The following is a 14,519-nucleotide window of genomic DNA, read 5'->3' as shown; positions in this document are numbered from 1 at the left end:
ACACACACAAACACACACACACACACACACAATATATGTTCATATTTTACTTTTTTCCATTTTATATTACGTGTATATTATTGGTTAAAGTGATTAGAAATATTGTAAGAAAACTTTATAAATGAAAATCATTAACGATTATGAAAATATCAATGATAAAAATAATGATAATAAGAATGATAAAATGATGATGGTGGTGGAAGTGATAATAATAATAATGAAAATGATAATGATGATGATGATTTTTTTTTCCATAATCTTTTATTGATTCCATATTCAATACAGTTTCATGATAAATCAAATCACATGTATCATAGAATCCACGATTCAACAAAACACAATTATAATGAAATCAAACCAAGCTGTACTTTCAGCAGAAACAGTGCATTCGTAAAGAATATACAACGCACCGAAAAAAAACCCAACATACACTGCTTACTTACTTTCATTAAAATCAAATGGAGCTGTCCTTTTAGCATGACAGTGCATTCATAAGAAAAAAAAAAAAAAGAATCGAGCTGTACTTTCAGCATGACATTGCTTCATAAAAAAAAAAGAAAAAAAGATGATGATTATGATGATCGATGATGGTGGTGGTGATAATAGTAATAATGATAATAATAATAACAATAATAATACTGCTGTTGCTTAACAGGGACAAATTTAATATCAAGTGAAAAAATATTCTACGAAAGCCGGAGCACGCAGAGGGGGAGACACTTTCACGCATGAAACTACAGAGGGCAGCTGCGCGATCTTTACATACCCCGAGAAATTGAACGCATAAAAAAAAGTCCGACATACAAACGGCGACAGCGCACTACTCCGTCATCGTATCATCAGGAGATTTTGGGAGGTGATTTTTCTGCATTTTCGTGATATTCATTGAGAAATTCAGGTACGATTATGGAATAACTTCTATTATAAGAGCATTTCAAATTTTCGTGCGCGATATCTAGACCCCTCAACCATACTGTTAGATCTAACCCCGGGACGCTCCGTTTACACATTTACACACTGTGGGAGCGTCCTGAGTCAATAGAGTGCTATATCGGTAAGCTTGAAAAACATACACAGTCTGTCACAGATTTTCGCGCCTCCGTAAGTTTCGAATTTCACTAGAAAAAACTTACTTTTATAGTATACATAAGATTCTTATCTAATTCCTACCATACGTTCACCTTGTTCTTGTTCACACTGGTCCAATGATCTTGAAAAAAACGTTTTTTTTTACAGGTCCATCTCCTAGCTCCCCATCCCATTCACCATTTTCGAAATCAGTATGCAGTACACTGCGCACGTAAATATTCATGTGCTGGGCGGAGTCGCAATGCTTTTAGCCTTCTGACAAGGCCTGCGCGCGCGTACCAACCCAGAAAGCAACGCAATATACAGCGAGAGGGTTTGCCACAACAGTATGATACGGCCTTGCCATAAAGCTACAGCTGTACAGATGAATTGACGGCCAGCGCGTGCGCACAAGTTTCAAATCCATTGACTGTATAAGATGTCGTTCTCCCAAGTTCCTTTCGACCGAGTCGTATTTAAGTCATCAATTCGAGCAGAAATGGAATATTGGCAGGACCAAAAGTTGAACGCAGTCAGTCTTCAACATTATAACTTCACCTGTAAGTCTTCATATTACAGAATTTTTGCGATTTCATATTGATATTTAGGCGCTATACTTCGCCTGTCATGATCATATCTGCTACAATGCGCAGCCCCAACACTGCGTGTTGGGGCTGGTCGCAGTTATGTTAGATCTACACTAGGCCTACTGTTGCTGGTGAAGAACATAGGCCTAATCGTCATTATCATGGAACAGAGTCAGAGGAATTGGCAATTTCTATTCAGAGTTCTCAGACGCAGAGTATCGGTATCGAAGTGTCTCCATTTTACAAAACTCACCTCAAGTTCGCACTTCTAGTGCACCTCACTTCCATTTCCAGAACTGTGAGGTGCACTTCCACCATAAGTAAGGCAATTGGAACTTGTACATGAGTTGATGTTTGTATTAGTCTTCATTTCACTGTTCATCTTCAATTTGGTTGACGTTCACTTCACTTCGACGTCTTCACTTCACTAATTCTTCATCTTGAATTTGGTTGACGTTTACTTCACTTCGACGTTTATAGATAAGTAAATAACTCATAGACCCATTTTATAAAACTAATGATGCACAGGATTATTTCGTGGCGTAAGTGAAGGTGCGGCGCACTCTCGAGTATTGACAATGGTGCAACATGCACTCGGCTGCGCCTCGTGCATGTTGCACCATTGTCAATACTCTCGAGTGCGCCGCACCTTCACTAACGCACTCTTTCCTGTGCATCATTAGTATATTATCACCGTCCACCCAAATCGGTTGCGCCGCGCTCAACCCAAGCCAATTATGACGTCATACTTCTCGTGTGATGGACGAAATCGCACAAAACATCATGCTGAGTTTCTCAAATTCAGCGGTAAGTGCACCCGCTTCCCTGTATATTTAACGAAAAACAAAATATTCAATTACATGTGATGTGATACTTAACAGCAGTACCGCTGATATACAAACTGGAGTCTCGGGTACCTAGTTTCTTTGCCCGATTTCACTCGTCTTGCAATTTGCAACTGCATACCGTAGTCCCACACATAAACTTTCCATGCACTATGGCCTATGCAGTACCTGGTCTGGAAGTCCGGTGCCCTATCATGGTGTAGGAGTAGGGATGTGCAGTGCATTATTCTTTTAGCAGTCTTAATACTGAACATGCTGAATAATCTTAACAAGCATTATGTTTTAGAATCCACATAAATAATTCCAGGATGCTTATTTAGCACCTACAATTGTACACAAAGACAAGGACCAACTGCAGTGCAATGAGTGCGCATGATGCATCAATCATGCATGCGTGCATGCACAGATGCATCCATCACATGAGCATGGCAAATTGCCATTATTTTAGTCAGAGTAGAGTAGGCATTAATTTAATACTGCATTAGCCAATAGCACTGGTCACTATTAGCAGTAAAAGTTTTGTTAGAATGATTAGTAAATCAAGCAGGGTTCGGTTGACAAAGTTAGGGTTAGGTTGGGTTGTATCTATGGTTAAATAATTTAGTCAAGGGACATTAAAAAGTCTAAAGGGAGAAAAGGAGAAAGCGGCACTGCCACTGATCATTCACACGTACATTACTGTTAAATGGCTGTAGAGGTTTGGGCTGCATTTCAGAGTTATACTACATTTTGTATGAAAGAAAGCCCAACCACTGTGTTTGATTACAAGTAAAAGAAAAGTCACAAATTCCACACATGCACCCAATTATTTGGCACAGTGAGATACAGCAGCATCAAGCCAACGGCCATGCTACATGATAGGGCTAGGCCCATACAATGGGCGTGCCGTGGGTTGGCTGGCCTGTTGAACTGTTTCCCAATCCAAAGATGTAAAAAGATGTAAAAGATGTATGAAGACTGCAATACATCTATTTTTTTTCTTTCATTTATAAACCTCTAATGTAATTTGTATCATATGTATCTTCTCTTTTACAGCCGAGCCAGAGTGCTCCTGCAGCTTTGATTGAACAAGCCTCACCGACAACTACCAGTACTGCATCTCCAATAGAGCAAGCAAATCCATCACAAGCATCTGCACCTTCAGCTGGAACTGCTGGTTCTTCCGTGTTAAAGATGTTAGTACATTCATGAATAACTTTCGACTTTACAATTGTAGATAATCCATTATAACATTTTATTCTAAAGGATACCTCCAGATGATTTTCAGGCTTTTACATTCGAACAGTTATAAATTGGTCATGCTGGGTACAAAGATTGAAAATCATAGTGATTAGGATAAGGAATAAGAATGTTTTCAAGATTTAAAACAAATCACAATGAACAAGGATGATGACATGATAACCTCACCATAAGGATGCATTAGTGGGTGCTCAAGGAAGCAGAACAAAAGATGAAAGCATGCATAAATTCTTCACAGCACAGGTGAACTTGTTCAGCAAGCTGTAGTGGATTTACATTGCTACATTTCTGAATTATGTGATTCTATTATGTCATCATTTTTGTTTAATGTATCTTGTTTGGGGTTTTCATAGTATTGGTTTCTCAGTTCAAAGGCCACGATACATTCCACAAATCTATACATGGAGCTGTCGATTAATGTACTACATGATGCAAAATTATGAAAATTGTTTTTGGAATTCTCCTTTCATTCCTGCAGGTCTGAAACAGAAATATGTGTTTAGTACATACGCATGAATTTGAATAAATAATATTTGGAGCAGTAGTTATCATCTTCTACCGGTTGTATAGTTACAGCTGTACTTTACTTTGGGATTATCTTTACTATATTTATGTGGAGTTGAACTTAATGGCTGTATCTAATGTAGAAAATGGAAAATATGCTTAGTTTATGTTCAAAAGTCAACAAACCAAGACCAGAATCTACATACATGAGGTACATTTTCTAAAGAGGGCTAGTATTGGGATAGAGGAGGAAGTGAAAATTCATTGCTTTGATTGTTCTTGTCAAACTACATTTAATTACATAAAATTGATAAATGCACATGTAGAACATGAATGTCTTATTTTCTTCTCTTTTTTTTCAAAAGTATATTTCCATGTTATTTATGTTATTCTTTTTGTCTTTGTGTTGTTTGGTTTTACACTTGACAGGAATGTAAACTGGACAGAAGAGATGTGCCTTATGTTGTGCAGGGAAGTGGACTTTATAAATCCATTCAAGCACAAACAGCGAACTAAAGAAAGCAGCAAGGCTTGGGAGGACATCACTTCAAATTTGAAGAAGCATGGTCTGAACGTCACGAAACGTGCAGTAAGGGACAAGTACTATAAGTTGAAAGAGAATGTAATGAAGAAAAACAAAACAGAAGAAAAATCAAGTGGGATCGCCCCTGAGCACAATGACACGGAAGCGGAACTGACTCAGATCATCGAGGAGTTGACGGAAGTCGAAAACGACTCGAAGGAGTTACTGACGCAAAAGCAACAACAGGAAGAAAAAAAGCAACTAGATGGGGTGGAAATGCGCAAGAGGGCTCTTGAAAGCTTCACAGAGACGAACAAAAGGTACAAAAAAAAAAGAATCAAATTTTGTTGTGTTTTGTTGTGTTGAAGTGATACATGTATACCACGTTACATGTGTATAAAACAGTAAAATGCACATTCTATTCTTGATAAATGTATGTTATGTAAGATTCAACCAATTTGAATATTTATTTTATTTGTTTGTTTGTCGATCTATTCAGCTGTAATATTGTAGAGAATAGTATAGCAATAATGATAAAGTCTTTTTTATCCAAAATAAGCCTCTTCAGTATTGCCACTGGTCTACCAGAGGACCCTGTCTTTATCATTACCCCTAGCATTGCTAGGTACCCATTTATACACCTGAGTCGAGAGGGACATGGTGGGTAAAAACATCTTGTCCAAGGATTTAGGTACTGGGCAGGAATCAAAGTCAGGTCCTGTTTGGGAGTTGGGAGTTTTACACCCTATGTCACAGCACCCCCCCCCCCCCCCCAAGTACCTTTGTGTGCATAACTATGTGACCCTGCATCACAAAACCAATAAAAAGACATCAGATATGATTTTTTTTTTTTTTTTTTAGGCTGAATTCTGAAAGAGCAGACCTTGAGCTTCAAAATGAAGTCTAAACTCAACTGAAATGAACTCTCCTATATAACCTATCTAAATATCAGAAAGAAAGCACACACTCTGGCAAAGTGTGAACTGAGAAAAGAGGCTCAGAAGTGTAGGGTCTATTCAAGAACTTAAGCTTCCCCAGCCGTGCTACATGTAGCTGTGCAACGAATGGTACAAAAAAAAAAAAAATCTGTTAAAATTGCAATTTTTCATTCATTTTACGATCCAAAATTGCAGATTTATGTAAAAGAATTGCTCTTACAGAAAATTTCATAAGAATTGAACTCTTCACCTAAAATCATGATGTTCATTTTTTTTTTTTTTTGTTTCTGGTTTTTGTGATGCACGGTCATGTGTTCTTAAATAAATGTTTCCTTGGTTATGTAAATTTGGAATAGGATTACTGAATTTTTCACCAAAGCATAATTTGTGTTCTTTAATATTTCAGGACAAACTCTGAAAAGGGAGCAAGGAAAAGGAGGAATACAGGCAGTGATACCACTGAATACCTAATGAAGAAGCTTGAAATGGAGAGAGATCTGAAAGACAGAGAGTTACAGCTGAGAAGAGAGGAAATGGAAAGTAAACGACAAGAAGAGCAGAGAAAGTTGGAGCGAGAAGAAAGAGAAGAAGAAAGGAGGAGACAAGATGACGAAAGAAGGCGCGAAAGAGAGGAAAGAGAGGAAGAAAGGAGGAGGCGCGATGAAGAAAGAAGAAAGGAGAAGGAGGAAAGAGAAGAGGAGAGGAAGAAAAGAGAGGAGGAGAGGAGGATAAGAGAAGACGAAGAGAGGGACAGAAGAATGGACCTGCTCCAACAACAGTTACTCCAGCAGAATGCAGTTATTATGACATTGTTGAAGAATCAGAACAGGGAGTAAAATTTCAAAAGTTGTTGTCATTTCTAAAAGACAGTTCTTGTACAATGTGTATGAATATGCAAATGAGTGAGCTAACCATGTCATACCCTCACAAATTTCCATCGACATGCACAAAAACATTACAAAAATTCAATGTTTCTGTTATTGAAGTCTGAAACATGACATATTCCTGGTTAAGTAACTTCAGAATTAGTGATCAGTTAGATATATGAGGATTTGAGCCTCACATATAATTGCATTTGAATAAAAAATTGGAAATTTCAAAATTTTATGTACAAACTATATGGTAAGTTGTGAGGGAAATGACATGCTCACTTTGCCATATTTGACTGTGCATCACAAAGAAACAAAAAGTCGCACCCCTTGATTTTACGCGATGACTCAAAATAGGTGAAACCGGTCAACCGAGTCAATTTTTAGTTTTCCATATTTTCTAAAAGAGCTATTCTTCTTCTACATCATTCCTGAATTTGGGATCATAAATTGGATGGGAAAGTGGGTTTTCAGCAGTTTTTCTACAACCCTTTTTTGGCAGAGTAGTGTGATCAGGTTTTTCTCAGAGGCCCCTTTTCATTTCTTTAAAATCCTTTGCACACTCTTTACTCTCAACTCTCATAACTTTTGAAAGGATAATGCTACTGCTGTGATAGTTGACATTTATCATGAACAGAATGTGTTAATAGAACATGCTCAATTTCAGCTTAATCTAATGATCCCTTCATTGTTGTTGCTACAGTGGTTTACATCATGTTTTTGTCCCATTCACGGCAAAGGTAGCACGGCTTAATGAAGATTAAGCGCTTAAATAGACCCTGTACTTTAGAGCCTCTTTTCTCAGTTGAAACTTTTCCAGAGTGTGTGCTGTCTTTCCAATATTTATATAGGTTAGGAGAATCCATTTTGATATGAGTTATACATCATTTTAAAGCTTATAGTCTGCTCTTTCATAATCTGCCCTCAACTAAAAATCCATGTCTGGCGACTTTTTGTCTGTTCTATGGTGCAGGGTCACATTATGCCTATTCATATTGACTGTTAAAGAACTGTTTCCCCCAAAAATAGTAAAACTTCAAACTGTCAGAACTTCCTTATTTTTTATCAGATTTCAATCCAAGTTATACTTTTGAACTCGTAATACCTTACTCTTCGAGTACAATGATATACTGTATGTACGCATTGAGCATATTCCTATTATTGACTTGCCTTATTTTTTTTTTTTTTTTAGATGCTGCATACTGTTGTAATCAGTCTCATGTTATTTCTTTGGTGAAAAAGTTTTGTTCTTAGAGGCCACTCAAATAGTATCATTATTTATTCAAGTGTTATCTTTATTGTGCCATAGAAGATATCTTTTTATCTTATTTGTCTACATGTTTTTCTCTTCTCTATAACTGACATCATGAGATAGAGAAAGAGAGAGAAGGAAAAGAACTATGCTGCCAGTTCATGCCAATGCAAGTTATGCTTCCATTTAACAGTCTTGCCATCATTACAAATTGTTCTGCGTTTATAACTATAATGTAAGTTCTGTCATGAGGTGCTTAACCAGACAAATCGCCTTCATTACATTGTATGCTTGAACCATTTTATGTAATATTTACAGGATACAATGTATTTATTACACTTTCAAGAGTAACTTGACTTCATGTTTTTGTAAATCTCTAATTGACAAGCCTAAACCTATAACCATTTCTAGATACATTATTAAATAAATTTGCAAGTTCAGCAAGATATGTGATGCACTCGAGTATCTAGATCGATGTAGTGTATTTTGTTACATGCCCGGAGTAGAGAAGCATAGCATTTATTTTCTCATCAAGGTGATAGTGCTGCCAATTCATGCCAATGCAGTTTATGCTTCCTTTTAACAGTCTTGCCATCATTACAGATGATTGTTGTATTTACAGTCTTTGCTCATTTCGTTTCATTTTATGATCTAGTGATTACAGATTAGAGTCCTGTCAGGATGTAGTGTAGCTGTAGTGTAATACAATATTGTTTTGTTGCAGGCATAAAAAAAACAAACAAAAATATGGCAATTACTCTTCCAACAACGTGATCGTGCTGACAATTCATTCCAATACAGTTTGTGCTTTCATTTGAGTCTTTCCAGCATCACAGATGATTGCTGTATTTATAGTTATGATGTTATCTTTTCTCATTTTTTGTTGTTTTATGTTCGAATGATTTCATGATGTTGTGTAGATGTAGTGTAATTTTTCTTTGCTGCATTAAAGGAGTAAAGACCTACATGTATATCATTTATTTTTACAGCAACATGAAAGTGGTCTTTCAACTTTCCAGTAGCATTTTACTTAACATGTCATACAGTATAGGTAAAGTGACAAACAATGTACTATCTCGTGATCAAGTGAAACGAGAAACGGGTGACCAGGGTCTGGTACTATGTACCTACAAGATTTCATTTATCAGTCATATTCATTGTTACTAGATAGAGAACTTACAGTGTATGGTATTCAGGCATATTTACAGTTTAGCCTCTACACTGTTTGTTGTTTGCTGACCTACAGTAGTGTTGTTTTATGATCGAGTGATCTTAGGATGTTGTGTAAATGTAGTTTATTACATTTTTTCTGCATTGAAGAGGTAAGACCCATGGCAGTTATTTTTACAACAAAGTGAAAGTGGTCTTTCAACTTTCCAGTAGCATTTTACATAACCTATAAGATTTCATTTATCAGTCATATTTATGCGTTGTTTACTAGATAGAGAACTTGTACAGTATACTGTATTCAGGCATATTAACAGTTCAGCCTCTATACTGGGTTGACCTATAGTTAACTTAAAACAAGTATATCTATTTTTGTACGTGTATCTACTTTTGTTACTTATGGGTACTGCTGTCTATTTATTAAATTTTCCATACCATTTGAATTTGCATATGACATTGTTATTATCATTGTTCTGTATGTAACATGGCTACAATTCATGGGCAAATAACAGCTAATAGAAGTGAACAAGAGATGGTTATTAATTTGTGTATAGTGAAACCTTGCCATGAAAACCTTTGGCCCCTGCAAAGTACCTTATTTTTTATCATGTTTCTTGTTTTACAATGAGAAGTGCATATACATGTACAAGTGATAAAACTAAAGTATTGTATCAGCATTCAACAACTGAAATACCTTATTATGATAAGAGGGTTCAGTTACATTTATGCCAAGGTTTCACTATATACAGTGTATGACTTATTAATGGGCACTTATTGTACCCCTAAATGCAATAAACATTTGTATCACATCCTCATCAAACACAACACTCATTCACCCCAGGCAGAAAAAGAAAATGATATCAACATATGTATGTCAAATTCGTAAGAGCATATATATATATTTTCTCGTATAGTTGAATGTTATCTGCAAATGTGCATCCATCTCTGAACAAGTTACCGGAAGAGCTAAACACATATTGAATAGGTAAACAATCATTGTAAAACCTTAATAAGTAAATCCATATTTATCTAGATCGTAGGTGGGTCAAAACTTGACAGGAAACTTCTGCCAATTCTGGGATAATTATTTTCATGTTCATTTGTAGTTATAACAGGTTTTGCAACTTAGAGATTCTTGGCAATACATGCCACTCTCTGTTTGTTACTTCCCCCAATTACAGAATTATATATTACAGATTGTAATATATAATATATTATTGTTAATATTAACAATTATTAACAATATATATTGTTACATATAATATATTTGCATCAACTTTTGTGAAATAGGGAATGGTTGAAACATTTGATGGCAACAAGTACTTACTGTCAGTAGTTACTGTCAGAACCCTATTGATCCTAAAAACTTGAAGCTCTGCCTTTTCAATGACTTTGTTGTACATACAGTGATACACAATACTAGTGATGATGAAAAGAAAAAATACTGAATGTTGTTTCACATCACACCTTAAGTTTTGTGAAGTATTTCAGAACAGCAGTATTTAGTTCACACATGATATAAATACCTGTTCAAGTAGCCACTGTCCATACTATGTATATAGATAAAGAAGTGAAGTGAGAATGAAGAGAAACACAATCATACCAAATAAGGATGAAACTTGACTTGCAGAAACATCAGCATTTCAAATGTAAACTCCGTTCATGTTTCAAAATATATATGCGACACACGGGCTACATTGTATAATCATGCTGAACAGCTGAATAGGCTCTATCATGGCATGTCAATTGTCATTACACAAATGACCTTTGATATAAACTCTGAGGTGCTGTACCGTAAGTGAAATCTTGTTGCACAATGGCCTAAGGACCATGAAAATTGCCTTGTTATCGGTTTTGTTGTTGTTGAACTGGGTAAAAAACAAACAAAGAAATACAGGAACTGGAAATTGTAATATCACCTTGATTCTGTGATATCCAACTTTTTTAATATTGACGTTTCACTGTAATTGTGTGATACATGTATACTTTATCTCCATAAATCTAAGAAAAATGTTATGAAGTACAAAAAAGTAGCAATTATCATATATCACTCAATCATTTTCATTTTGATGTTCACAAAACCGAGTTATAGTGCCAGGATTTTAAACTTCAAAGAAAAAACCAAATAAAATGACACAGAAACAATATGAAGACTAGTATTTCGTACAATGTACTTGCCTTATCTATGCACTATACACCATAATTATTATTACCAAACAATGTAATCAGTGTTGGAGGCCTACTGTACTTAGCAACTTTCTTTCCCAACTTATTGACTACAAATGAGAAGTTATTTACATTCCCTTCATTTACAGCCGGTTGATAATACTTATGTTTCACATGCCATGAAAATATTGCATTAGTGTTGGTGGATCCAGTCCAAAGAATCTAGAGGTTATGTTCCCGTAGAGACAAGTGTGCGCATTGGTTAAAAGTCCAGATACTAGGTACATTTTGCCGATTGCTGACAAACCGATTTTCTGATTTTTCTTGAAGTCTGTGAATTTGAAGTTATTCACAATGTCCCCAAACAACCATTCCACGCTTACTCGCACACTGCTCATCGACCGATTGTAGGCTTCCTGTTCTGGTGTGATGGCATTCCCTTTGAAGGGACTTTGTAGATGGGCTCGGATGGGATATGCCGGATCCCCGTAGATACATAAAGTGTTGCCGTCCACATCATGAGAGTACTGTTCCAGTTCATGGAGGAGACCAGACTCACGGAGCATGTAGCTGTCATGCCTCCGTCCTTCTATGGGTCCAAACAAGTTGGCGATCATGCCGTTTGCTGCTGATACATTCTGGTATTTTAATGCATGCACGCGTTTGTGCCCATTATAGACGACACGTTGGTTTTCATTTGGGCGACAGATCGGTCTCACTGTCCCGTCCACAAATCCCCAACAGTTGTGCAGAGCTCCACCCTTTTCAGTTACAGCAGCAGCAAACTGGGTCAGGTTTGCTGGGGACAACCATGGCTGATTGAGTGTCCCCAACAAATATGCGTAGTTGTCGTACACAAAATCGATCATGTATTTTGTGATCAAACACAACTGCGGTACACTCCGGCCAAACATCTTGACCAGATCTCCATATCTGCAAGGGTAGGCGAATCGTGCCAGCAAGACGCAAAGTGCCTCCAGTCCATTGACCCTTGTGCCATTCCTACACTGGATGCTTTCGGGAATCTGCAGGACTTCTTTCAGGTGCAAAATGTCGTCCCTCTTGAATCTAATAAAATGATAATTTGAAAGCTTGTGTCTAGACAACTAATTCTAGGTGTATTCATGTTTTCATATTGGGAAAAAGTGATATCGATGTATTTTCTGCAGGGTTGGATATTCAATCAAACAGGTTAGAATCTAGTTCAAATATCAAGACGTTTTGTTATCACACAAATATCACATTTCATTTCTTTTTTGACTTTGATCAAAATTTCAATATGTTGAATTTCCTGTATTCCAATGCTTATAAACTATTGTACTCCACATAGAATTATGTATAGACTGAGTTGATAGTAACGGTCAGACAAAAACTAAGCCATGAAGTTACTTGAAATTATTGTGTAATTCTGTATATAATATAAAAGCTGAAACTCATGTTAATTAATCATGTGGATTATCTTTATCGTTACAAAGTGAGAACAGCCAGAATGTAGACTTCAAATAGACAAATAGTTACATTTAGGACCTTTCATTCACTTGTGCACAGCTCCAAATTATTCACACTCCCGTTAGAAATGTCTAGCTATAGTGCAGTGCACCACCACAGCACCTGTAATACATATTTTATAGGGCCTAGACACTAGCACACTACTGCAATTAAGATGGGCTGCGAAGTATAAACCTATTCCGATTCAATTCAATTCAATTCAGTTCAGTTCAATTCATTACGGTATGGTAGCACATATAAGCAGGGAGGTCGACTCACCTCCCTGATATAAGCTAGGGTGTAGTAGAAAATAGCCTACTACAGCTGTACTGTATGTCCCTCGCGAGAGTAACCTGACGTTTGCTTACCTGAAATATGCTTTACACTCGTCATCGTTGTAAAGCCCGAGATCAAATGCCTCATAAGTGGAGTAATTGAAATCGAGGTTTGCTGGCCTATTGGCGTCATACAAGAGTACAAACTCCTCGTCATCTATCAGTCCGTTTGCGTAACCAAGCAGAACCATTTCTCGAATTCTGTGGAGATTCGCCATGACGATAAAAGTAGACCCTATCTTACTCGTAGGCCATGGGGTGAAGCTGAAAAAGAGGCTTAGAAAATGGGTTTCGTTCCAGCAACACTGGCACTACTTTCTGAATGCGGAAATGTGATGTTTTGTACATCCTAAATATGCAGTAAAAAGTTCTCCTCGAAATATCCTGCAGTTTTTGCGAAAATCCATATTTTATAAACTGCGACCAGCAGCCCAATACACATATCGTAATGGGGCTGCGGATTGTAGCATTTAGGATCATGACAGGGTAGTATCGCGGACAAACGTCAACCTTAAATCGAACAAAAAATTTTCAATTTGAAGACCTACAAGTAAGGTTGAAGTATTGACAACAGGGTTCGTGCAAGGTTTGGTTCTACAAATAGGCATTTTCTGTTCGAATTGATGACTTAATATGACTAGGTCGAGAGGAATCTGGGAGAGCTACGCTGAATTGACGGTCAGCGCAGGCGCACACATCACTGCGCACAAATTTCGAATCCATTGACTGGATATGATGTCTGTGTGCGCATGCGCTGGCCGTCAATTCAGTGTAGCTCTCCCAGTTTCCTCTCGACAGAGTCACATTTAGTCATCAATTTGAACAGAAAGGAACTATTTGCAGAAGCAAACCTTGCACGAACTCTGTTATCAATACTTCAAATGTATTAATAAGTCTTCAAATTGAAGATTTTTTCCCGATTTTAAGTTGATATTTGTCCGCAGTAAAATATCCGTCATGATCCTGTATGCTACAGTTCACAGCCCCATGACGCTATGCGTATGGGGCTGCTGGCCGCAGTTATGCGTATGGGGCTGCTAGCCGCAGTATAGTTCCCATAGTGTTTCTAAGCTGAAATACATATACACATTTGTAAAGCACTGCTTTTAGCCACATAGTACCTAGAAAAAAAGTGAAGTTTTGGTTTAATAGTTGCATTATATCTCATGTTTCAGCTTTTCCTGATGCTGGCTATGCAAATGGAGGACAAGAGCAAAGTGGTTCGAGACCATAATGAGAGAGAGCACTGACTAACCGTCAGAGGTCAAGGCAAATGCCTTATATTCTGTTCAACCACATGTTATTAATCAAATGACTAATCATTCAAGGCAAAAAAAAAAAAAAAAATCAGAGCGTTTGTTTGTGTGTGTGTCCGCGTGCATGTGGGAGAATCTTATTGTACACACACACACACACACCCTCACATTCACACACACATACGCACACACATAGTTATGAAGATACCCAAGTGTATTACAATATTATTCTACATGCCTTGGCCATTTATCACATCAGCATCATAAAAAAGATTATCATAA

At 37.0% G+C, this 14,519-nt stretch overlaps 2 protein-coding genes across 2 annotated transcripts; one reads left to right on the top strand and one right to left on the bottom strand.

Moving 5' to 3' along the window:
- The first annotated feature begins 2,414 nt into the window (after positions 1–2,414).
- LOC140237873 (uncharacterized) lies at positions 2,415–6,706 on the top strand. Its single transcript, XM_072317808.1, has 4 exons — positions 2,415–2,462; positions 3,536–3,675; positions 4,673–5,086; positions 6,111–6,706. Exons 1-4 carry the CDS (start codon positions 2,415–2,417, stop codon positions 6,538–6,540), a joined length of 1,032 nt encoding a protein of 343 aa, XP_072173909.1. The 3' UTR covers positions 6,541–6,706.
- Positions 6,707–11,328: 4,622 nt separating this feature from the next.
- Positions 11,329–13,199, bottom strand: LOC140237862 (uncharacterized). The gene is made up of 2 exons (XM_072317797.1): positions 13,015–13,199; positions 11,329–12,226 (listed from the first exon to the last, which is right to left on the bottom strand). Exons 1-2 carry the CDS (start codon positions 13,197–13,199, stop codon positions 11,329–11,331), a joined length of 1,083 nt encoding a protein of 360 aa, XP_072173898.1.
- Positions 13,200–14,519: the final 1,320 nt, after the last annotated feature.

The sequence above is a fragment of the Diadema setosum genome, chromosome 2, assembly GCF_964275005.1.
Source record: "Diadema setosum chromosome 2, eeDiaSeto1, whole genome shotgun sequence".
Classification (NCBI taxonomy): Eukaryota; Metazoa; Echinodermata; class Echinoidea; order Diadematoida; family Diadematidae; genus Diadema; species Diadema setosum.
This window is presented reverse-complemented; position numbering and strand designations above follow the sequence as displayed.

Coding starts and splice junctions, on each gene's coding strand:
- LOC140237873 (XM_072317808.1), top strand. CDS start 2,415: ATGGACGAAATCGCACAAAACATCATGCTGAGTTTCTCAAATTCAGCG. Junction 2,463..3,535: donor TGAGTTTCTCAAATTCAGCG/GTAAGTGCACCC, acceptor TCTCTTTTACAG/CCGAGCCAGAGTGCTCCTGC. Junction 5,087..6,110: donor TTCACAGAGACGAACAAAAG/GTACAAAAAAAA, acceptor TTAATATTTCAG/GACAAACTCTGAAAAGGGAG.
- LOC140237862 (XM_072317797.1), bottom strand. CDS start 13,199: ATGGCGAATCTCCACAGAATTCGAGAAATGGTTCTGCTTGGTTACGCA. Junction 12,227..13,014: donor GAGTGTAAAGCATATTTCAG/GTAAGCAAACGT, acceptor TCATTTTATTAG/ATTCAAGAGGGACGACATTT.